The sequence below is a fragment of the Eleutherodactylus coqui genome, chromosome 4 (genome assembly GCF_035609145.1).
Source record: "Eleutherodactylus coqui strain aEleCoq1 chromosome 4, aEleCoq1.hap1, whole genome shotgun sequence".
Taxonomy (NCBI): domain Eukaryota; kingdom Metazoa; phylum Chordata; class Amphibia; order Anura; family Eleutherodactylidae; genus Eleutherodactylus; species Eleutherodactylus coqui.
Window position 1 is genome coordinate 36,564,823 of NC_089840.1, and position 25,116 is coordinate 36,589,938.

The 25,116-nt window shown below is 45.6% G+C and overlaps 1 protein-coding gene across 1 annotated transcript; it reads right to left on the reverse strand.

Annotated features, from left to right (window-relative positions):
* Nucleotides 1-1,085: 1,085 nt before the first annotated feature.
* LOC136625218 (homogentisate 1,2-dioxygenase-like) lies at nt 1,086-24,641 on the reverse strand. The gene is made up of 14 exons (XM_066599256.1): nt 24,542-24,641; nt 16,544-16,615; nt 15,888-15,976; nt 15,454-15,559; nt 14,049-14,099; nt 11,441-11,532; nt 10,230-10,264; nt 9,353-9,432; nt 9,153-9,252; nt 8,919-9,043; nt 2,985-3,089; nt 2,785-2,911; nt 2,524-2,705; nt 1,086-1,379 (listed from the first exon to the last, which is right to left on the reverse strand). The coding sequence occupies exons 1-14, from the start codon at nt 24,554-24,556 to the stop codon at nt 1,239-1,241; spliced, it is 1,320 nt and encodes a 439-aa protein (XP_066455353.1). The 5' UTR covers nt 24,557-24,641; the 3' UTR covers nt 1,086-1,238.
* Between the last annotated feature and the right edge of the window lie 475 nt (nt 24,642-25,116).

Genomic DNA, 25,116 nt, shown 5'->3' on the forward strand with positions numbered 1-25,116 from the left:
TACTCTAGTCTCATCCAGATCTGTCTCCATAACTCTCCTGCATCCCTGTTGTAGTGTGCTATGCTGTGCTGCACTGTGTAAGATGTAAGGTGTTGTACGTGTTAGGGTTTTGCTGGCTGGGATCTGTTATACCACATAGATTTCTAGCAGCACAGCCTTACAGGTGTGGAATGATTGAGCTGGCTGGGTGTGGTCTTCTCCTGCTAGCCAATCACCACCGGTCTGTTTGCAGTTAAATATCCTCCCTCTGCAAGAGGAAGCTGGTTTCCCTTCACTCTAGGGTTTCTTGGTTTTGCATGTCTGTTCATGTGTTATGTGTTTGAATAGGGGCTAGTCCAATGTTTATGCAGGTGGCCAGACATTAGGTGTGGATAGCCCTGTTCTGTGCATATGGTGTGAACAGTGTCATGTTCTGTATGTCTGTGCAGGTGGCTAGACATCAGAAGTGAACTCCCCGGTTTTATGTGGTTGTGTGTCTGGCATGCTAACCCTAGTGTGTTGCTGTGTGATTTGTTTTCTGTGTGCCGGTCTGTTCTGGTTCCATTTATTAACCCTTGAGGGATAGTCTGGACCAAGGTTCCAGTGTGGGGCCGCCTTTATCGAGGCGATCGCCTTGCTTATTAGGTAGGGTCCTGCCATTCTCCCTGCAGCTTGATGTCAGTTGTCTTGCTATTGTAGGGACCCGCAAGACAATAAGGAGCCTTGATCGCGGCTTGCAGGCTTAAGTATTTTGGCCAATATACGAACCAATACCTCGTACTTTTATAGCTATAACATCTGTTATGTGTACAGGTATGCATAGCGAGTGTGTGTCGTCAGTCTGTTCCTGATTGTGTCCTGGTCACGTTCGTGTGGGCCTGGTGTTTGTTTGCCCACATGAATGTAACAGTACGCTTCATATAACCGTACCTAGAATGCAGTATACTAAAGTGCATAATAGATTCTATGTAAACAAAATGTTAATTATTTTGCAGTCTGTCACTTGAAATGCATTATCGCAGCTCTGGATGTAATTGGAGTTTAATACGCTTTGCAGCAGCTCTGGATGTGCCTGGAGTTTGTCATAATGAACTGACGATCAGCAGTTTCAATATATCAGATTTATTATGGTGTTTGCTTGTCCCCTTTCCCCCTTTATTCGTGTAGATCACACAGGTGACAGGGAGCGCATTGTGAGGTTATTTTAGGATTCTTGAATAATGACGGTCTGCAGACAGGAGTAATGCTCTGCAGACAGCTCACTTCTTGCTCTGCTGTAAGGGGGTGAAGTGGCTGCGAAGCATCTGCCAGCACTGGTAATATTCTTTATCCAGGCAATTGCAGGTTTGCAGCCCCCACCGGGTCACAGCCAGGCTGAGTGAAGACTCGAACAAGAAGGCCTAGAAAAGACAGATATATGGATATAATAGGCTATAGCCCGATGATGTCGCACAGCTGTGATGTCACCAGAACATGGCTGCCTCTATAGGGTGTAGTACACAGTCCTTCAGCAAATCTCACTGGTGTGTCACATTTTCTTAGCTATGAAATGTGTTTCTAAGGCTAAAGTCACACGGACGTAGTTGCGCGCAATATGCAGAGAATAGAACCCATTGATTTCAATGGGTTAGTTCACATTTCAGTACTTTTCGCTCGCACGAAAAAAAAAAACCCAAAAAACAGCAGGCTCTACTTTATTGCGCATCTGCACACCAAAGATACTCATAAAAGTCAATGGGGTGTGCGCAAAGGCATGTGCAATATGCATGAAAAAAATGTGCAAGAAAAACATAAGTGTGCAGAAGCCCTATGGGTGCAAAAAGTTCAGTTAAATATGCTGATGCGCACTTTAGCATAGTTGGTTCTGCCAAAACACTAAAAAAAACCATAACTCGCTACACTCATGCGCGTGCAAATACGCATACGCTCGTATAAATCTGGCCTTAGGCTACTTTCACACCCGGGTTCGGGTCAGTTCAGGGTTTTTTGTCTCTCCTCTGTTTTAGGAGAGAAACTGAAAGAAAATGGAAAAAAAAATTGATGTTTTCCCGCATTGATTTCAATGGTGTTTTAAATAAAATGGAAAGACTTCCATCTGCTTCCATTCTGTCAGGTTTCTGTTTTTATTATGGAAAAATAAGTCTGCAGGCTGCGCTATTTTCCAATAAAAAAACAAACTAAAAAACAGTAACCTAACAGAATGGAAGCTAATTGAAGCCTATGCTTTTTTTAACCCTAGTGAAATCAATGGGGAATAAAAAACATATTTTTTTCCATTTTAAATTCGGAGATGAAAACCCTGAACTGAGCCGTAACGCAGGTGAGAAAGCAGCCTTAGCACGTTTGTAACAGGGATCATATGATTGAGGGCAGGTCTGTGACAACCACTTCTTCATGGAATACTTGTTACCGTGAAGATCAAGACTAGTCTAATTGTTATATGATCCTGTGAGTATTATGTGTGCTGCAGTGTATTATGGGAAATGTAGTGTTTTCTAGAAAGTGATGATGACTTTAAATATGTCATATCTGCTGCCCATATACCATTGTTCCATCAGCCACTCGCTCCGGCTCCAGTTTGCAGTTGCTCGCCTTCTCGAAGCAGTTATCGTCCGGCCCATGAGGGATCATACAGCTATGCAGGGTAGCTCCCCCAGGCTGGAGCCCGGTATCTTTGGCTTCATAGAAACCCTTAATCAGGCCCATGAACTCACTCATGCAGTTCCCTAACAGAGGAGACACACGGCATTAGGGCAGATGCATTGCAGATACCCGGCTAAATAGCTCAGGCTTATGGTCACTTACTGTGGTAATAGGGGGGACGAAAGGTGTGCTCAGCCACCACCCAACGAGGTGGTAAAATGGCAAAATCGGCAATTGCAACCCCAGGTCTGGGTGATTTAGCAGTCAGTACAGTGAAGACGGAAGGGTCCTAGAGGCAGAGGGTGATTAGTAATATATACAAGTCTGAGATCCAATATAGATAATGTAACAGCAGAACTCACCGCGTGGTCAAACGCAACACAGTTAATAACCATGAACTTGTCCAGATTGTATTTATAGGGAGCATAATTCCCATGCCAGCCAACCACATTGAATGGTGAGAAGTCCTACAAGAAGGAAAGACATAAAAGGCAGAACATTAAATGAAATGGTGCTTTTACACAAGTCGACCAAAGGCAGAAAAAAACAGCTCAAATGAGGAATTTCCAGTCATAGTTGTCCCATATAAAAGCTCACTGAAACTAAAAGAACCTCTTATTCACCTCCATTCACCTATGAATGACTGCCTGTTCACTATGAATGGAGGCAGGTGGCGCTCCACCTCCATTCACTGGACGACTATCTCTCCTGTGTGAAAACACAGGAGCGATAGTTGTTGGGACGAATGATGGACATTTAAGCTTAACTGGCCCCATGTAAAAGTACCCTAATATGACTTGGTTTACAAAGCAAACAATGCATTATAATAAAATACCATAGTACAAAAAAAAGACAGAAAATTAAAAGGAGGCCAATCCACTCACATCATCCGAAACGCGTTGTACTTTCCTGTATTGTTTACACTTTGCCTCTTGGAATAAACTGGAGTCGTTCCTATCCTTCAAACCTACCTGGACAACTGTGTGATATTTTATAAGCAAACATGGATATCTGGGGTGGTTCACCAGAGCTTGCGTACTTACTCAACTAACTCACAGAGTCATAGAACCGCCTTTCCTACTTTTAATTACCGTCCACTTATACCTTTGGAGCGCTGTTTTTTTTTTTTTGTAAATTTGTTCTCCATGCAATACAATTTTTTTTTTTAATTAAAAATATAGGAAAACGTTTTTTTAAAACTTTTCATAAACTTTTAATTATAATGTAATACCATACTATTACACTATACTACGATCTGACAGGCGGTCTATCAAGCCTCGCCATGCCACAGGCATGGCTTCATAGGCAATCTGCAGTGGGAGCTTTCCAAAGGCCTCTGGCTGCCATGGTAATTATACGGCACCCCGCAATCTCATTGCGAAATGGCTGATCGGGACCCCTTCACTCCAATTGGAACATTTAAAAGCTGTTGTCAGAATTGACCGCAGCATTGAAAAGGTTAACAGACGAAATCAGCAAGAGTGTTGATCATGACTGTTGCAGGCGGGTGTCAATTGTCAAAGACAGCTGACACACTCATTGCATGGAGCAGGATTAACTCCCATTCCTGCTCCATACAAACTCTGAACCTCCATGACATAACTGTATATCATAGAGTGTTAAGGGGTTAATAATTCAAATCAGCACCTACAGTATTTTGCCAGGTGGTATAGTAAAGAAGTAGTCTCCCTGTAAAAACGTTAGTGTACAGTCAGTCCTTGCTATAGGCCAGTGCTTAGGATCATTCCACTGATTAGTTGGGGGTTGTTGTTGTACCCATCACGGTACCTGATTAACCGAAAAATGCTAAGATAAAATATTTTTCAGGAGGATACAATAGTTTTTCTGACAAGTTTAGCGCAGTATAGAGAGTTTTTGCTATCGTACATTGGGTGAGTTTGTCTCACAGATTAGTTGGGGCTGTTACTGTACCCATCACAGTACTTAATCATTCATATTTTGTGAGGTAACGTAATAAAGAAATTGTTCTTAGTCCTTACTGCAGTCTGTTGGGCAGCATCAACCAACAGATTAGTTGAGGGTTCTTGTTATACCCATGATGGCACTAGAATAATTGGTAATGGGGCATATTTTGCCGGGTAATACACTCATTGACAAATAAAATAATGCAGCGAGGAGGAGTTGTTGGAGTTGGATGAAACTTCACATGTGTGAATGTAATGATGATATAGTTACAGTGGATATAAAAAGTCTACACATCCCAGTTACAATGCCAGGTTGTTGTCATGTTAAAGATGAATCATTTCAGATTTATTTCCACCCTCAGTGTGACCCGTTATCTGGACAATTCCATTGAAAAACAAACTCAAATCTTTCAGGGTAGAAAAATAAGAAATTACAAATTAAAATAATGTGGTTGCATAAACATGCACACCCTAAAACTAATACTGTTTTGATGCACCATTTAAGTTTACCTCAGCATGCAGTCTTTTTAGATGGATGTCTATCAGCATGCCCACTCTACCTTGGAAAAGCGCTCTAAATCTGTCAGATTGCGAGGGCATCTCGTGTGTAGCGCCCTCTTCAGGTTACCCACAGATCTTCAATGGGATTAGGTCTGGGCTCTGGCTGGGATTTCCAAAACTTTGATCGTCTTCTGGTGAGGGCATTCTTTTGTTGATTTAGAGGTCAGCTTTGGGTTGTTGTTGTTTTTGTGCTGAAAGGTGAAATTCCTCAGCTTTTTAGCGAAGACCTGAAGGTTTTGTGCCAAAATGGACTAATATTTGGAGCTTTTCATTATTCCCTCCAACTTAACTAAAGCCCCATTTCCAGCAGCAGAAAAACAGCCCCCCACATAATGCTGCCTCCACCATCTTCACTGCGGGTTGGTGGTCTTCTGGTGATGGACAGTGTTGGCTCTGCGCCAAATATACCTTTTGGAATTATGGCCTAAAAGTTCCCCCTTGATCTCATCGGACCAAAACACTTTCTCACACTAACTTCTGGCAGACTTGTTGTAAGTTTTGGCAAAACCTAGCCGGGCTTGGATGTTTTTCCTTGTTTGTCTTGCCCCCCCCCCCCTCCCCCACAGCCCAGACATATGAAGAATACGGGAGATGGTTGTCACTAGAGATGAGCGAGCACGCTCGGTAAGGTGAGTTACTCGAGCGAGCCTCGCTCATCTCGAGTAACTGCCTTCTCCTCCGAGCATGCTTGGGGGGGGGGGCAGCGGGGGTGAACGGCGGAGGGTAGCAGGGGGGAGAGAGACCTCTCTCACTCTCCCCCCCGCTGCCCCCCAAGCACGCTCGGAGGAGAAGGCCGTTACTTGAGATGAGTGAGGCTCGCTCGAGTAACTCACCTTACCGAGCGTGCTCGCTCATCTCTAGTTGTCACATGACTGACTGCACAGCCAGTACTTGTCAGAAACTCCTGCAGCCCTTTTAATATTGCCGTAGGCTTCTTGGCAGCCTCCCGGACCAGTTTTCTTCTGGTCTTTTCATCAATTTTTGAGGGACATCCAGTTCTTGGTTATGTCAATGTTGTGCCAAATTTATCCCCTTTAGAATGAGGCCTATTTTGACAATAAGGACATGACGATTTTTGGGGGGAAATTTCATCTCCCCATTTCAAAAGCCGTGACTTTATTTTTCCTGGACATCAGAACATGAGGGCTTGTGTTTTTGTTATCAAACTGTAGTTTTTATTGGTACAATTTTTTGGTATAAATAATATATTTTGAAACTTTTATGCATTTTTGTTGGAGAGCAGGGAGAGAAAACACATCAATTCTACAGTATTGATAACACTAAGGTGTCATTGTCCCTTGTACTACTACTAGGGGTGACCGACTGTCATATGCGATGACCCCCCAGGCCATCACATCAGCAGTGAGGACAGGACATGTAATAGGTGCTGTGACACCAAATTTCCTTCTTCTATGTGCCTGGAAATGGTCTGGGCAGAGACAGGGGCCTGTAATAAAGGCGCCAACTATGTCTAGATGATGGACAATGGAACTATTGAATCTGCTTGAGCTTGTCGTCAGATCAAATGATCCTCTGTACTGGTGGCCTGTCCAGAGACTGTTCATTGTGTGTGCATGACCTCATACATCCATTGCTCCCAATACCTCCTAACAGTCTGGTCAGAATGGCCTAGAATTGGGCAATTCATCCATACAACCATCCTGTTTCTCTCATTTCAATGATGCGCCCCTCTCAAAGTCTGATAACTGTGCAAAAATTCTTTGAATGTGTCATAAAGGCATCTAGTGGTCAACAATTTCTGTTACGATCGTGTGGGCAACCTAAGCATAGGAGCCCACACGATTGTACCCAAAAAGGGATAGAATGGATGGGATGGACGCACACAGGTAGCACCAGGGTCACATGGGATTCACACAGGTTTCAGGCAACTGACCCTGTTCTACGCGGGAGGATGGCATGGCCCTACCTAAGCAGGGGATTCGCCCCAATAAAGGGCGGCCCAGCGGTCTTCGGATCTGGGCCCTAGCTGATCATAGGAGCCACGCCACAGAACAGAAGACATACACATGCTACATGACAGGGACAGAACAGGATACACAGTGCCAGAATACACAGCATACAGCAGCCACAATGCAACCACTAGTAACAGATGATAAGCTGAATATAAATACCAGGTATTGGTTGACAAAATTTGTACAAAACATGGAAGCTAGCGGGCCACTTCACGGCTCCTGGTTATACCGCTAGTCCCTACACTAACCAGGAGTCCAGCAGAACCGGAAAGAGTTCACACAGAAAGCTGCAACAGGACAGGACACAGATAGCAGGTCACGCAGCAAACTGACACAAAACTGACAGAATTTAAACGTACAAACGGACATGAACCAGCAAGACAGAGATTACACAGCAAAACATGCAACAGGACAGAACAGAGCACTGGACACACAGCCAGCTGCAACATATAGAAACCCAGACAGACTCCACTCAGAGCTCACATGCACACAGATGAAACTCACAGCAAGTCTATGTGTCCTCATGCCAGGGGGAATAGACAGTCAGCTACACAAGCTGACATAGGGAACCGTGTCAAGTTACACCAACTGACACACAGAGCAGACAGTCAGCTACACAAGCTGACATAGGGAACCGTGTCAAGTTACACCAACTGACACACAGAATAAGACATAAGACCTTTGGAGGCTGCACCTGTACAGGGGGAAGGAAAAGGGGGCTGCATGTACTGCAGACTAGGACTACAGGTATCCAAACAATCTTTAGGGAAGCAGAGAGACACAGACTTACTTGCAAACACAGATCAGAGTGGGCCCAAGCTGAACATGACTGCTCACCCTGGGGGCCCAGCCAAACTGACCAGGAGCTGGGTTTATATGTGAGCACAGATCCAGAAGATTGGCTAGCAGGAAGTACCACACCCAGCCAGCTCAATTAACCCTCAACCACCTGTAGCTGTTCTGCTAGGAGTACATAGAACAACAGATCCCAGCAGCACACGTAACACTCTCAACAAGAGGTACACTACACGAAAGTAGTCTGAGAGCCTTTTTATGTCCTCTGCTGACAAGACCCAGTGTCTAATCAGACCACAACTGTTGTCCTTTATATATCTCCCTGAGGGTGCATTCCCACGAACGTATATCGGCTCAGTTTTCACGCCGAGCCGATATACGTCGTCCTCATGTGCAGGGGGGGATGGAAGAGCCAGGAGCAGGAAATGAGCTCCCACCCCCTCTCTGCCTCCTCTCCGCCCCTCTGCACTATTTGCAATGAAAGGAGGTGGGGCGGGGCTAAGTTCCAAGAATTGGCCCCGCCACGCCACGCCTCTCCCCATTGCAAATAGTGCAGAGGGGGCGGAGAGGAGGCAGAGAGGGGGCGGGAGCTCAGTTCCTGCTCCTGGCTCTTCCATCCTCCCCCCCCTGCACACGAGGACGACGTATATCGGCTCGACGTGAAAACTGAGCCGATATACGTTCGTGGGAATGCACCCTGAGACATAGCTACATCCCAAGTTCTGCAGAAATCCGACATTTCTATCTGGGTGAATTATTTTTTTTGTCAATGAGTGTATGATAAGGAGAGGGTTCTCCTGTGAAAACAAGTGGTATATAGAGAGTTTTTGCTATAGTCCATTGTTTAAGCTTATCCTACAGATTTGTTGGGGGTTGTTGTTATACCCATTGCTGTACCTAATTATGAGTGAAATGAAAATGATGAACAATTAAATACAAAGTCTATCAGAAAGTTACAGCATATTTAATTCTACAACGATGAAGCCTTATTTACAATGGATTGTCCCTTTAAACACATCCAGAAGAACATAAATGGAAATACCTGCTTTGCAGAGAACAGCTTCCCCTGGTACTTGCTAATGACGGTGTAGCCACCAGCTACTGTCCTGTCTTCATACCAGGCCACAGGGGTCAGGAAATCACGGGGGTAAGCTAGGCCATTGGCTCCTGTAATACAGTCCCATTGTTCTAGTTATCATGTGTAACAGATTTCACCATTCAAAACATGAAGGATTTCCCATGTCCTTATATTGTTATATAATTCCCAGGCTCTTACCTATTGGTCCCAGGTCAGGGAGCTCAAAGTGGACCCCAAATACTTCTAGGATGTAACCTCTGGAGTCACCAAAGACCTCAACACTGAACCTCATCCCTTGCTGCCAAATAGAGATCCATGCAAGAGTCAGACAGTATTATAACAGCTATATATAATATAAAGATCTGATATTTCTGTATACACTTTTGAGCTCATATCACCTGAATAACACAGATCTCATTTGGTTCCACCAAAATCTTCCCAAATTCAGTCAGAATTAGGAGTTTCCCTTGCTGTGGAACTGTGGGAAGAAAATACAAAAACTTAGGCACCTGCAATTACCACCATCAAACACTAGGTTTCCCTTTACAAGGGAATCTGTCACCTACCTTTAGCCCTATAAACTAAAGAGCCATTTACATGGGATGATTATCGCACATTTTTTTTAAACAAAGGAATCTGCACAATGATGCTCAGCCATCATGCGCTATTTGTTTGAAGTTTGATGATTGCTCACTTTCAACCAACATAAAAATCATCACTAGATCGCTGGCTGCTCGCTAAGTGTAAACGCTCAGAGCTTCCATAGAACGTGAGGCACTGAGCAAAACCCAGCGAGGATCTGCCTGTCTATATACTCTACACAAGCGCGAACAACCTAGTGATGACATCAGCACTCGTGTAGTCGTTTAGCTGACTGTCGTCCCATCTAAATGGGACATAAGCTCATGGGATGAAAGCAGGTGACCTGCTGAGTCCGGGGATGTAAGTGTTACCTCCCCTGTTGTTTCCCTGGTGGAGGATGACGCTCAATGCATTGAGTGGCGCACTAAATCATCCATCTGCTCTAATTTTACTAAGGGGAGGACTACTTAACAGCGCCGACATAGGAGGAACGATGGGAGAAGTATGTATAACACTTACTTGCCCGGACTGAGCGGGCCACCTACTTTCAGCCTATAAGCTTAGCTTATATGGCTAAAAGTAGGTACTTTAACTAACGAAGTACCACTAATCTTCAACTTTTCTGTATTTTTCAAGTTCCTCAGAAAAACTTTTACTGGAAGATAGTGACACAATGAATAAATATGAACTCACCGATGAGAAAATCCCCATCTGAGTTAAACATGCACCTGGAGGAGAGAGGTAATAAAATGACACATTATCAAGACATTAAAGAGGGGACACCCCCTCACCCACGTGTTCCAGATCACTGTCAGTCTGTATTTACAGGGGCGAGTGCAATATAGGTCCAAGAATATCACACCTATATCACATGAACAACGTGCAATATGCATCAGATTTAGTCTGGATTCAGACGAACGTATATCGGCTCAGTTTTCACACCCAGCCGATATACGTCGTCTCTTACTGCCAGGGGGGAGGCTGGAAGAGCCAGGAGCAGTGCTCTGAGCTCCCGCCCCCTCTCTGCCTCCTCTCCGCCCCTCTGCACTATTTGCAATGAGGAGAGGCGGGATGGGGGCATGGCTAATTCTCACAACTTAGCCCCGCCCCTGTCCCACCTCCTTTCATTGCAAATAGTGCAGAGGGGCGGAGAGGAGGCTGAGAGGGGGTGGGAGCTTAGTTCCTGCTCCTGGCTCTTCCATCCTTCCCCCCCTGCAGATGAGGACACCATATATCGGCTCGGCGTCTGAATCCAGCCTTCATTGGGTTTTTCAGGCGCGTAAAAATAAAAAATCACAAGTAGCTCCAATAGTTGAAATGTTCAAAATGCATTGCACTTGCAGGAAAACTGCACGACACACAAGTGTGATGCGATTTTTTTTTTCATGCTACCATAGGAAAGAAGGGACAATTCTTGCATTGGAATTCCCCAAAAACAGGACATGCTGTGATTTTTTGATTTTGCACTATTGGTGCAAGCGAAAAATCACTCATATGTATAAAAGTATTGAGAAAAATGGGTTACTTTCCCGTGGGCGTTCTGTCCCTATTGTAATCAGACAGAACTTGCACGTGTTCATACACCCTCACAGAATGAACTGTAAGGTGTGAATCTAGCCTAAGGGCGCCCACCCACTGGCGTTTTTTTTCACTGCGAAATTCGCAGGTTTTTTTTTTCTGCAGGGGGTCTATGGGACTTGTAATGTAAAAATCGCGATCGCGCAAAATCGCGATTTACCGCGATATCGCGATTTTGCGCGATCGCGATTTTAGCTTTGCATGTCCCATAGCCCAAAGACCCCTGCAGAAAAAAAAAACGCTACGAATTTCGCAGTAAAAAAACGCTAGTGGGTGGGCACCCTTATAGGGAAATAATAGCTAACAGGGAGGGGGCACTAACTTACCTGTCAATCATAGACACACTGCAGGTGTAAATATGGATGGCAATCCCATTGCGTGATTTGGCATCTCCGCCTCCACAGAGTGTGTTCAGTCCCTGGAGAGATTATGAGGGTACAATAAGAATTTGTGAAAAAAATCAACATTGTACATTTGCAAATGATTCCCGCCTCTATGTGTAAATCACTTTCCGTTTGCATGTCAGTAATGTCCTGTATATCAGACACAACATTAATAAGCAAGATTTTACAGGATATTATACCCCCCCCTCCCTCTAAGTATGAACCAATGCAAAGATTGCCTCTTACTCTGTATTCAAAGTAAAGCTTGTCTGTATTACACACTGGGCGATATACCTGTGCGCTGCACGGCGCTATAAGTGCAGGGATTGGTTATTGAAAATTGGGCTTCCAAGGTCATTTCCTTCTTCTACATAATAACTGATGTCACTACGCCATTTTGCAGAGGCTCCAAATAAAGTGTTCGTCAAAAATATGATTATGAGGCGCTGCGCAAATGGCACATCAACCTTACACGGAACCATCCTCAGTAATATGTCTTTTAGCTGAAATGTGTCATGGTGTAGTCATCATAGAAGCAGATCACAGGGGTGCTATAGGGCCCGTAGTTAGAGGCAGAGGGAAGAAGCTCTACTGCTCCTTTTATTCCCCTTCACATAGTCATAGACTTAAAGGGTATTTTGAGACTTTAACTATTGTTGACCTATTCTCATGTTAAGTAAATCAATAGTTAATCAGTGGGGGTCTGCTGATAGGGAGTCAGGGCTAGAAGTGTAATAGACGGCTTCATCCACATGACCCCTATTGCACTTCCCACTCTGACCGCAATGAAGAGCCAGAAGTGCAATACCGTGTTTCCCCGAAAATAAGACACTGTCTTATATTATTTTTTGCCCTAAAAAGAGCACTGTGTACTATTTTCGGGAGGGGGGGGAGCCTTATACTCACCTGGTCCGCGGCGTCGCGATGTCTCCGGTGGCACTGCAGCAAGTGTCCTCCCCGTTTGCCTGCTCAGCTTCTTTCTGGCGACGGGGCTTTGAATACCCCGCCTCCAGCAAAGCGAGCGCTGTGATTGGCTAATCACAGCGCCAGCAGCCAATCACAGCCATTCAGTGATGTCATCCACTGAATGGCTGTGATTGGCTCATCAAGCGCCGGCTGTGATTGGCAGATGGCGCTGAGATGAGCCAATCACAGGGCTCGCTTTGCTGGAGGCGGGGTATTCAAAGCCCTGTCACCAGCAGAAGCTTAGCAGGCAGACGGGGAGGACTCAGCTGTTTGCTGCAGCGCCGCCAGAGAGCATCTGGACGCAGTGGACCAGGTGAGTCTTAATTTTTTTAATTTTTGGGGCACCTGAGCTAGGTCCTATTTTCGGGGGAGGCCTTATATTTCAAGCCTTCCCCGAAAACCCGATAGGTCTTACTATCAAGGTAGGACCTATTTTCAGGGAAACACTATAGGAGGTATTGCTCCCACTGATTTCAATGTGAATGAAGCTGTCTATTACAGTTTCAGCCCTGAACACTGATGTGGATGTCCAGCCCCGCTGCACTGACAGCAGACCAGAGGATCAGCTGATCGATGGAGATCTCTACTGGCAGATCCCCACCGATCAACTATTGATAACCTATCCTGAGAATAGGTCAGAATTAGTATTAGTAAATGTCCAGAATATCCTTTTAAGTTAATCCCCTATCTGCAGGTTATGGGATAACTAGCCGATCAGAGTGGGTCCCAGCGGTTGGACCCCCACTGATTGCCAGAATGGGAGGAAGCGGAGGTTCTAGCAAAATTTATGGAGTGGTAGCGCACATGCTCTCTGGAACACTTGTGAAGCAGATGTGATACCACTCCATTCAGTTTGCTAGTCTCTTGGGGAATATGAAAACTCCCTTCTGGTGAGCAGTGGGGGTCCCAGCAGTCGGACCACCACCGATCAGCTAGTTATCCCCTATCCTGCGGATAGGGGATAGGTTAATGTCACCAAAATACCCCTTTAAACGATAAAATTCTTGCTAGCACACTAGGGGAAGCTCTGTACATATAGATTTAGACATCTAGCATTGAATTCAACAGAACTGTGTAAATCCATATACAGAGCGTTCCTCCTAGTGGTGATGACTTCCCAATGTACATGGGACGCTATGAGTGTAAATGTGCAAATGGGACTATGATAAATTTGAAAAATTTAAGGTATACATGTCTTAGAGGCCCTTCGGTACTGGAAGAGAGGAGTAAGTTGGTATGAACCAGCAGGGGGCTTCATTTTGGTTTTGCTATGAATTCCCTTTACTCTATATACTTCCCTGATAGAGATATATGTACCACATATAGGACTCAGAGGCTTCTATAGGACCTAAGCTGTGCAGGAGACCCCAGGACGAGTTCCGCCATCCCCTCCATCACAGGCTCCACAGCATTTGCCAGCAAGGCTTCAAGGGACAGTTAGAAGGGGCAGGGGAGCTGATCACTGGGAATATAGTGGTGTCCTCCACACAAGAGGATCCACTCCATTCGGATTTTTGATCTGGGGTGCCCAGCAGTGACCATGGAAGATTCTTCATCTTTAATACTCTATACATAATTGACTCACATCCACAAAGTCCTGCTTCTTCTCCCCGACCAAAAAAGGATTCCACAGCATCTGCAGACAAAACACAAGCGGGTATTATCGTCTCTCAGTGATAATAAAGGCAGATGTTTCTTTATTGTTTGTATAAAGATCATCACTCTTTGAGGGGCACATCCTCTGCATAGTTATGATGCCTGCAGTCACCACTAGAGGGAGCTAATTGCATATATTATGGTAGCAGAACTACATATTAACAGTATATGCAGTGAGCTCCCTCTGGTGGTGCTTCATAGAAATGTTAATTAAAGAGGCTCTCTGGGACTAAGATATTGATGATCTATCCTCAGATTAGGTCATCAATATCTGATAGTGGGGGTCAGCTGCTTGATATCTCCACCAATCAGCTGTTTGAAGACATTGCAGCACTCTTCTCAGCAATGATTTTCAGATTAGGGCTTGAAATATAAGCCCTTCCCTGAAAATCCCCGCCTCCTGAAAGGGCTGTGCTGATTGGCTGAGTGCTCAGCCAATCACAGGCAGCACACAGCGATTCATCAATGCACCCCATCATTGTGATGGGTGAGGAGGTGTGTTAAAAAACAAGAAAATGCAAAAATAGATCAGACAGCTCTCGAAAATCGCAGTGTCAGGAATACAGCGTTCAAGCACAGGTTGAGGAACCCCATTAAAATCAATGGGAGCATTGTACAAACAAATTTTCATGTAGTGCAGGAAATGAGTCATGTTTGGAAAGATTACACCAAGGTGCTAGATCTTGTATGGAAAGTTGTTTTGCAGATGTATGCAGCACAATCTAGGTATGGGTACAGGAGGGGGAATGTGGAGCTCGGGGAGGGGGTCCAAGCTGAACTTTTACACCTGGGCCCCTGGGACTTTAAGTATGCCGATAGATAGATAGATAGATAGATAGATAGATAGATAGATAGATAGATAGATAGATAGATAGATAGATACCCCGGACCACTTGTCTGTGTGAGCAGATCAGCAGGGCACAAGATGCTGTGCACTGTGCAGGAGCGCAGGGAGATGACATCATCATCAACTTGCTCTGGCCCGTGCCGTGCCATGTGTGTGTTTGCCTGCCTGTTTCTCTCCTCCTCTTCTTCTCTGCTTTAGCTTGCTCTCCGGCTCAGTCTGTCAGGCTCACCACAGTAATCATGCGACCGGCCGGTAATGCACTCTATGTGCATTTATATATGGCAGAGGGCGGCCTCTGGGCCTCCTCAGTGTAGGGGCCGGGTCACCATCGCAATCCCAGCGACCCCTGACGGTACACCAGTGCTTGGAATGACTAAATCATAAAAGTTCTAGTAAAGATTAGGGGAGTTGAAAAAATAATCACATCCAACCCTGCACTGCAGGTCCAACTTGAGGAGCAGTTCTGCCCCTTGGATGTGCATCTCACCTGATTAGGGTCCGGCTCCACTTCATCCCAGTTATGTGTCAGGTGCTTTTGCTCATAAGGCTTAAAGGGTTTATGGCGGACAGAAGGCAGAATACGGTAAAGCCAACTGAGGACATGAAAAATGAGAGGTGACTACTATCATAGTAAACAACATGCATTGTTTGAGATGCGGCTTCCAGTGACATAGTATATCATCCTGTAGTAAGCAGGGCAAGTATATCATTCAGGACTATAGGCGAGATGGGTGACAAATCCTTGTGGTATTCCGGTGGCTACATCAGTTGTCACCGAACTTTCCTAACAGATATAGCTAAGCAATGACTGAATAGAAAATATACCAACCCAACAGAAGAGGACGGCCCAGGGCTCGTAGTTATGGAATGGGAACGTATTTTAATTATAGGAGAACCGTCCCCCGAGTTTCTTCCACTTACCTTCTCTTATTGGAGCTCCTGGGACAGGTGAATGCAGATCCGGATATCTGCTCTGCGTACAGACCATACGGACAGACCTGGGGGGTATTCTGAAGAGCAGGAGACAATGAGTTCTGCAACTTTGTGTTTCAATTTCCTGTTATTTTTCAAGACTTCTGCTTGCAGTTAGTGAATGAGAGCGTTCATTATTTACATCCAGAGTGCACAACATTCTCTCTCTTGTGGTAGAACTAGTTAAATAAAGCATGCACACATGAAATAACAGCAAGCAGAGATCTGGAAGATGGAAAGGTCTTACTCTTAAACCTTTCATTTTATATTTAAGGGCTCATTCACACGGACGAGAATCTCACATGAGTTTTATGAACTCCATTTTTTCCCTTGCAGTGATGCGATGCTGCGAACATAAAAATTGCAGCGTGTTCTATGTTTTGCCATTTCCTCAGAACGCCTTGCCCATTATTTTCAATGGGACCTTAAAAGACATTGCATGGCACCCGCATGCCGTGTGATGTGATGCTTTCTATTGAAATTTGACAAAAAGCCATGTGAGGCGTTTTTGCTAATGTCACACTCGCCCGTGTGAATGTAGCCTTACTTATAGATAAGTCCTGACAGTGACTATTCTATAATATTACACAGTTTATGATACTGACCTGTCCCTCGGGTAAGGCACCTGGGCATCGAGGATCTTCAGAGGAGAATTCATTGCCAAATCCGGACATGTACTGGAAATCAGAAACAGAAGGAGATGTCAGAAGTGGGAAGGCATATGTTCCTAACCCCCTGGCATTCCTTTATTAGTTAAATCATAACATTCTGTCTGCCATCACCACTAGAGGGAGCTCACTGTATACAGATTTATACAGCCATGACTAAGGGAAGCTCACTATACATAGAATTATCAGCCATTACCACTAGAGGGAGCTCAGTGTTTGCAGATCTATACAGCCATGACTAGGGGAAGCTCACTACACATAGAATTATACAGCCATTACCACTAGAGGGAGGTCACAGCATACAGAATTATACACCCACCATTAGAGGGAGCTCACTGTATACAGATTTATACAGCCACCATTAGAGCGAGCTCACTATATATAGTTTGATACTGCTACCCCTAGATTGAGATCACTGCATACATGTTTTGAAGCTGCGTCTCTCCCACGGAAATCTCGCAACATTTCGGTGTGGCCAAGCTGCGAGATTTCTGCGGGATTTCTATCTTGTGGGAACCCAGCCTAAGCGAGCCTTTGGGGACACAATCTGTGCAGCAGGACCCCATGACAGGTATGGCTTGGACAGCCATGAAAGTATATCAGAGGGCTGGCAGGAGGGTGGCAGGCTGTTGTGGCAGGGGGGGATGAATACCCTGCTACGAGGTTAAAGATAGAAGTGGGGAAAGATGAGTGCTGTCAGGATAGGTCGGGCTGCTTAGGGTTCGCTTACGCTAAAAGATTTCACGTTTGAATGAGCAAAGGTCGTCAGAGTTTGCTCACTCATGCAGGCAGCCTCGCTTGTTCGCTTGGGCAGACTGTTCATACAGGCAGATACATCGTTGGCTTGTGCAAATGAGAAATCGTTCAGTCTTTCATTAATACATTGAATAAAATCCACTGAACGATCGGCATTTAAACCGAACGATGCGTAAATGAGCCAACGATTAATTTTTTGCCTGCAAAAAATGTACAAAAAGTGAACGATTAAGGCCTCCTTCCCACGAGCGTGACGGGCTCCGCAGCGTAATATACCGCTGTGAAGCCCGTCACGGCGCCCCCCAGAGCCCCTATACTTACCTGCGGGAGATAGCGTGAAATCGCTTCCCCGCCCACCACCGCCGCGTCACCGCTCGTCACCGCTCGTCACCGCCCACCGCTCTCGCGTCACCAGCCGTGTCACGTGACGCGGCCGGACCGCGTCATTTGGCGTCATATGACGCTCGGCGGTGGGCGGGAAAGCGTTTTTTCACGCTATCTCCCGCTGGTTACAGCGGGAGATAGCGTGAATGGACGGCTTCCATTGACTGCAATGGAAGCCGTCAGTGCGTACAGCCCGTCCTCACCCGCAGAAAATAGAGCATGCTGCGGGTGAGGACGGGAGAAATCGCGGTGCGTAATTCCGCGATGGAATTACGCATCGTGAGCATGGAGCTATTAGGTTCAATAGAACCTAATAGCTGCGTGCAACGCAGCGGATTTTCGCCGCGAATTACGCGGCGGAAATCCGTTCGTGGGAAGGAGGCCTAAGGCTCGGTTCACACAGGGCGGATTTGCCACGGAGTCTCACTGTCAAAAATCTCGTCCACACGGGGCGGACAATCAGTCGCGGCAAAGCTGGTATTAGCCGGCGCTGCAGCGCGGATTTCCGTGACGCAGCATGTCATTTTTTTTCCGTTTCGGCCTCGCTCCTCTCTCTGGGACAGCCGGTGGCAGCGGAAAAGCATGCGGCAAAGCTGCTCCAAAACCCACAGCAAAGAGCCGCGCAGATTTTGAAGCTGCGCTTATCCCGCGGAAATCTCGTGTTTTTTCTCTTCTGCAAAACTGCGAGATTTCCACGGTAAAAGCGTCCCGTTCACTGTCCTTCACCCAGCAGCGGACACATTGCCACCAGTGCTGTGCGCTCCATCAGGACTGTCTGCCAGATAAAGCTGCTGAGTTATAATGTGTCAGGTTCCTTCCACATCTGGGAGATATTACTGCAACATCTGGAGGGGGAGAGGTTAGAATAAAGCAGGAGGAGGGGGTACAAGGACCGGACAGTAAGGCTATGGGGCACACAGGCTTATAATGCAGCTCTTCAGTGATGATTGCCATTTACATAAGACAAGACTTAACATTCAAGAGCCTGGAAATGCAGAATATCTGAGACTGTCACCCAGGTTTCCTGAATGTCTCCTGCGCCTATTAACCAGACAGAATTAGCACTCAGGAGCAGAGCCGTAACTAGAGTGCTAAGGGCATAACTAGGTGCAGAGATACCTGAAGCCTTACGGGGCCCATAAGGTTTCTTCCCCATATAAGGAAGCCAGTACTGTGAATGGATTACTATAGTTGAGGGGCGCTGTTACAGATCCTGGAATGCGGCTCAGCAGCTTCAAGTTACACCGCTGCTCAGGAGCCTGGGAAAGCTGAATGACCGCTGTTATAGGAGCCTAACTGTGGATTTATTGGTTGTCACTTAACTTTCCCAGAAACTGATAGAATGTTTTGCATCCTGAAAAAAATGCTTCTTATTTATAAGGGAAATGCGACTAGACTTATTGTGATGAATGGCGACCAAGATTCATTGTTGACCAAGATGGGACTTCATCTGTTGTCACCATGAGGTTCAGTGATCATGGGGGTAGCGGGATGGACAGGGTTGTCTTAAACTATCTGCAACACATCCCACTGAAGAATATGTTTCCCTGAAAATAAGACCCTGTCTTATATTAATTTTTCCCCAAAAGAGGCACTAAGTCTTATTTTTGGGAAATGCTTATTTTATTTACCTAGCAGCAGCCGTCCGGGTCTCTGCTGCTGGTCTCCGAGGTTCCATAGCTTCGCTGCGCATCTTGCACTCCTCGGCTGCCAATAGAAAATTATTTGCTGATCAGGGAATCATAAGTCCAGCCTCCAGGAAGCAATGGCTCTGATTGGCTGAGAACAGTGCTTGCTGAACCAATCAAAGCCGTCGCGTTGGTTCAGTGAGCACTGCATTAATTGGCTGAGAGCAGCTCTCGCCGAACCAATCAGAGACATGACTTCCTAGACGCGGGATTTATGAACCCCGCGACTAGGAAGTGGTGTTCTGTTGGCAGCTGAGGAGTGGAGGACGCGGGACGGAGCTACGGAACCTCAGAGAGCAGTGGGAGGGACCCGAACTGTGGCTGCTAGGTAATGTATTTCTTTTTTTTTTAGGTACGGCTTATATTTCAAGCTTTTCCAAAAATAGCCAGAAATCAAGGTAGGGCTTATTTTAGGGGTAGGTCTTAGTTTTGTAGAAGCACGGTATTCTGCAGTAAATTTTTCCACTTCATCTTTATACGCGGCGATTAGTGCCCAAGTAATCACTGGAAACAGCAAGTTTGGGTGATAGTTGCCCCGTGTATAGGAGGCCGCTATCAGGGCACTGAGCGAGAAATTAATCACTTGGAAGAGTTTGGGGGTTTTAGCAGAACTAAAAACCAAATGACTATCAGCCTGTGTAAACAGGAGTTGCTCGTCTATGAACGACTGCCTGTTTGCTGTGAATGGAGGTGGGCGGTTGGACGAGATCTTTGTCCGCTGTGCCTCCTGAACGACTATCGCTCATTTTGGGGTTTTCTTTAGTCAGACTCTACATCCAAATGAGAAAAATGCCCATGTGAGTGTCCGCATTCAAATCAATGTCTTCTATTTTTGTAATTTCAGACTGATTTCTTTGGTTGGAAAAATCGCACAGAAAAATCACCCGTGTGAATACAGCCTAACATGTCTGATAACAGGGAACAATAGATTGCATGCAACTGCACAGTAAGTGGAGAGACAAAAGGTTCTTAATTTGCTTACAGAATAGGACCCCATAATGCCCCTCTAGCCTGTGCGGGAATCCGTACCCATCAGCGGTCACCTCGTCGTCCAGATCATGCAGTAAACATGCTAAGGAATTCCCCCAAAATATGAAGCCCCTACACCTGGTCCATGCGCTGCCCCCTTATTTCCAGTGTCCTGCCCCTTTAAAAGCCCCTGGGACGCTGCTCATTTCCTGCAGTCCTTTGTGTCAGGCAGGGTGACATTTGCTTCCCTCACAGTGAGAGCTGTGAAATATTTAGCAATGTCCTGCCCCCCTGCAGGTTAATCTGGTCCCCCTAGCACTATCGGTAACACACCAGCGTACGCCGGCGCTGGTAATCCGGGATCCGTGCAGATCCATCATTTATTTATAAAGGGCAGGGTGCCAGCGGTGGTCGCTCTCCTGCCACTTGCTGACGATTCAGTAATTAATCTGCTCAATAATCCTATTTATGTTTAGAGAAGGATGAGAAGATGCAGAATTAACCCCGGCAGCGGTGACAATGGCAAGACAGGCGCAAATGACCAATAGATGGCAGAGCGCCCACCGCAAATCCTGCAGGATTATTAGTGCATTGCTGCAAAAGGAAAAGAAAACCATGGCCGGACAGACTGGGGGTTATGAATGGTAGTTTATAGGTGACGGATGCCAACATATGGTGTGAGCTTTTCCCATCGCATTTACTAAAAAAAATGGGCTATGAACAGACCTTATATTGGTGCACTTGTATATCAGACACTAAGGGTGCATTCAGATGATCGTATATCGGCTGGGTTTTTACGCCCAGCCGATATACAGCGTCCCTCTCTGGAGGCGGAACGGAGGCGGAGCTACATCCGCGAACGTAGCCCCCCCCCGTTCCGCCCCTCCCATTGCAAATAGTGGCCAGGGGCGGAGAGGGGGCAAAGAGGAGGCGGGAGCTCAGTGCACTGCTCCCGTTCGGGCTTTTCCAGCTTCCTCCCCCTGCAGAGAGGGACTCCGTATATCAGCTGGGCGTAAAAACCCAGCCGATATACGATTGTTTGAATGCACCCTCATGCTGTATATTGGAGCACTGATAGTATAATGTAATGCTATAATGTGACATAATACTATAAGCCGATGAAAATCGTTGCGTCCTTAAGCTCAAAATAAGCCATGTTCTTAAGGGGTTAAAGGCACACAACGATTATCGCTCAAAAGACATCTTTTGAGCGATAATCGTTGTGTCATTGGGCCTTGAGACTGCAGGTACCATTACTACATGATCAGTACTCAGTTATCACGGTGTGTTATCTGCACTGTTACATAGGACTGCTGGTAACATTACTACATGATCATTACTCAGTTATCACGGTGTGTTATCTGCACTGTTACATAGGACTGCTGGTAACATTACTACATGATCATTACTCAGTTATCACGGTGTGTTATCTGCGCTGTTACATAGGACTGCTGGTAACATTACTACATGATCTGTACTCAGCTATCTGCGATATTACATAGGACTGCTGGTATTATTACTACATGATCAGTACTCAGTTATCACGGTGTGTTATCTGCGCTGTTACATAAGACTGCAGGTCAAGGTCCTTTTACATGGGCAGATTCTGGGTCCAATGTAAATAAAGACCAATCAACAAACAGATTAGTTGCCACTTGTTTTCTAATGTTTACATAGGCTGAGAATCACAGCTATTGAGACAAGTCAGCACTGGTTTTACTTGCAAAATCATCGCTGCCGCTCTCAATGGTCTAGAGAATTTTTATCGCACGATTTTGCCGTGATTTTTTTTTGCGAAAGTTAACCCTTTCTAATTCAATTTTGGATTGAGGGTTTCCTAAAAGGCTTACTCTTTATGCTGTTATACAACGGTGCCATCTGCTGGCTAAAGCCAGTATGTGTGCACCAGAGAGGCTCTGACAGTGGAGTGGCTGGCAATAAACGGTAAGAATACCCTGTCGGACGTCTTCTGACATTGGAGCTGTACAAGCTTTAATCAGAATGTAGGAAGATATGAGACAGTGGATTGGAAGATATGAGACAGTGGATTGGAAAGGGTTAAAAAATTTCACATCGCAGAAAGATAGAGCATGCCCCAATTTTTTGCTTTAGGAACATCACATGAGTAAAAACATTGCTAATGGGAAGGAAACCACTGTAGATCATTGGTTTCATAATCTGCTTTTTTTATTGACTCTCATATCGTGCAATTTTCTCGCCCGTGTGAGACCACCCTTAGGGCTTATTCAGATGGGCGTATATCGGTCGGGTTTTCACGCCGATATACGCTGCCACTCTCTGCAAGGGGAGGAGGCAGAACGGGACAGAAGCTCCCGCCCCCTCTCCGCCCCTCGCCACTCTTTGCAATGAGAGAGGGCGGGGCAGGGCGATACTTAGCATCAGAAAAAACAGATGCAAAACAGATGAAAATCACAAATAAAAAAGAAAACACAGAAATGCAGAAAAAAAATATGCATGGAAATGGGGCCAATTTTTCAGAACTGAAAAATACCCATCCATGTGAATACATACCCTTCGGCCTTATTCAGATGACCGTATATCGGCTGTGTTTTCAGTGTCCTTGTCTGCAGGGGGGGGGGGGGAGGATGGAAAAGCCAGGAGCAGAAACTGAGCTCCCGCCCCTTGCCACTATTTGCAAGGGGAGGGGTGGGATGGGGGTGGAGCTAAGCTCCAGGACTTAGCTCTGCCCCTTCTGTTGCAAATAGTGACAAGGGGTGAGGAGGGGGCGGGAGCTCAGTTCCTGCTCCTGGCTCTTCCATCCTCCTCCCCCTGCAGACGAGGACACCGTATATTGGCTCGGCGTGTAAACCCAGCTGATATACAGTCATCTTAATAAGCCCTTAGCCATACATGTCTCATGCGGGTCCCATTCACGTCTCATCTCTCCACTTATTTCTATGGGAGCGACGGCTCAGCTGATTTTAGGCATTTCCTTGATGCCTACAGAAATAAATGGAGAGAGCTGGACACATGTGCAGACATCTCTCCCTTCACTCTCTGTCTGGATGTCGCAGCCACCTCACCAGGCGGGACTGAGGTCGGGTACCCCCGTCCTGGAGATAGTTGCGAGTCACAGACTTGGGACTAACGTCTATCAGATATTTATGGCCTAAATATGAAAGATGGGCATTGGGCACACTGCTTTAATCCCTGTATAATGAAAGGTTCTGCGACTGTTTAATACATTTTGTGTTTCAATTCTTCACAGTTTTCAAGATCTGTTTGCTTTCAGTGAATGAGAGCACCATTGTTTACATTCAGAGGCAGTAAACTTGTACATACTTGGGCCACTCTCACACCGGCGTTTGTTAAAATGTGGCATTTTACTGCGTAGAACATAGAATGTAAAGCACTGATTGAGACATTAGTGATAGTCAGTGGTGATCGGACTGTCTAAACACTCTCCATGAGCGCTAACAGCCTTAGCGGTGACACCAGCACTTGTGCAGTCCGTTAGCCAAAAGTCCTCCTGTGTAAACCAGCATGAGTCCTGCTCTCAGTTGGGAAGTGGATACAATGGCATCTACTTTAGACAATGCTCTATGAGCTAAACACATCAGCAGCTGCACAAATCTCTCATAGTTTGCTACAATGTATCAGTCTAGAGTCCAGGTTGTTTATAACAGGCTTTGTCTAGACTGGATACAATTGTATCTATTTCTCAGCTGAGAGCAGCACTAGCTCTGCACAGGTTTACTGCCTCTGAATGTAAACTGTGTTCTTCTTCACTGACAGCAAACATACTGAAAGTGAGGATACACTAAAAAATCAGTATGTTACAAAGTTTTGGAACATTTTACAGATGAAGCCTTGTTTAAAGACAACTGCACCCTGTCCCTTGAACTTCAATCAGACCTCAGTCATGACACCGTGACAATGTAAAAGTAGAACATTTCCTAAAAACACTGCAAAGTTATCCTGAATTTGTGATGATTTGGGCAATCAGTTTAGACCTCCAGCAAAATTCTAAATGGTCACGCAATATTAGAAAAATGTCACAGATAATGTCAATTTTGGTGTCATCACAGTGAAAAAAAAAGTCACTGGTTATTTATAAGTGTACCAATACATTACCCCTCAGCTTCAAGTTCCACTCTATAGCCAGCACAGGACTTACTTTGAGCTCCGCCATATCAGGGTCCTTGCTGCTCCACCGCTGCACTCTGCTCTGTGCTATAGATCTGTGCGCTGCAGAGATTTAACCAGACGCTCAATGTGGATTTGATTAAACACTGGCTGGTTACATAATTCTGCTGTGACTGAGGGAGTGACTGGGGATATGTAGCGTTATTTCTTCCGGTATTTTGTGCCAGATCTGCAACAAAACCTCCAAGAACAAGTTCAATCAGAGGTAAAACATCCTTACTTTTATCAGGGTCAGAGCTTTATTTTTCCAATACAGAGCTCCAAATCTCCTGCTTTCTTTCACATAGCCATGGAGTGAAATGATAATATTAGGTCTGCCACCACTAGTGGGGAGCTTGCTGCACATTGATACAGCCACAACTAGGGGGAGCTCACTGTATAAAGATATATACAGGCACCACTGCTAGGTGGCTCATGTGATACAGATTTATATTGCAATCACTAGGGGGGAGTGACATGAATACAGATTTATACAGCTGCTACTACTAGGGGAAGCTCACTGTATACAGACTTTATACAGCTAACTACTAGGAGGAGCTCACTGTA

What these genes read in the sequence shown, in the direction of transcription:
- LOC136625218 (XM_066599256.1), bottom strand. An exon ending in AGGAGCTCCAATAAGAGAAG is followed by an intron (nt 15,560 to 15,887) that starts GTAAGTGGAAGA and finishes TCATGTCCTCAG; the next exon opens with TTGGCTTTACCGTATTCTGC. An exon ending in AGAAGCAGGACTTTGTGGAT is followed by an intron (nt 11,533 to 14,048) that starts GTGAGTCAATTA and finishes TAATCTCTCCAG; the next exon opens with GGACTGAACACACTCTGTGG.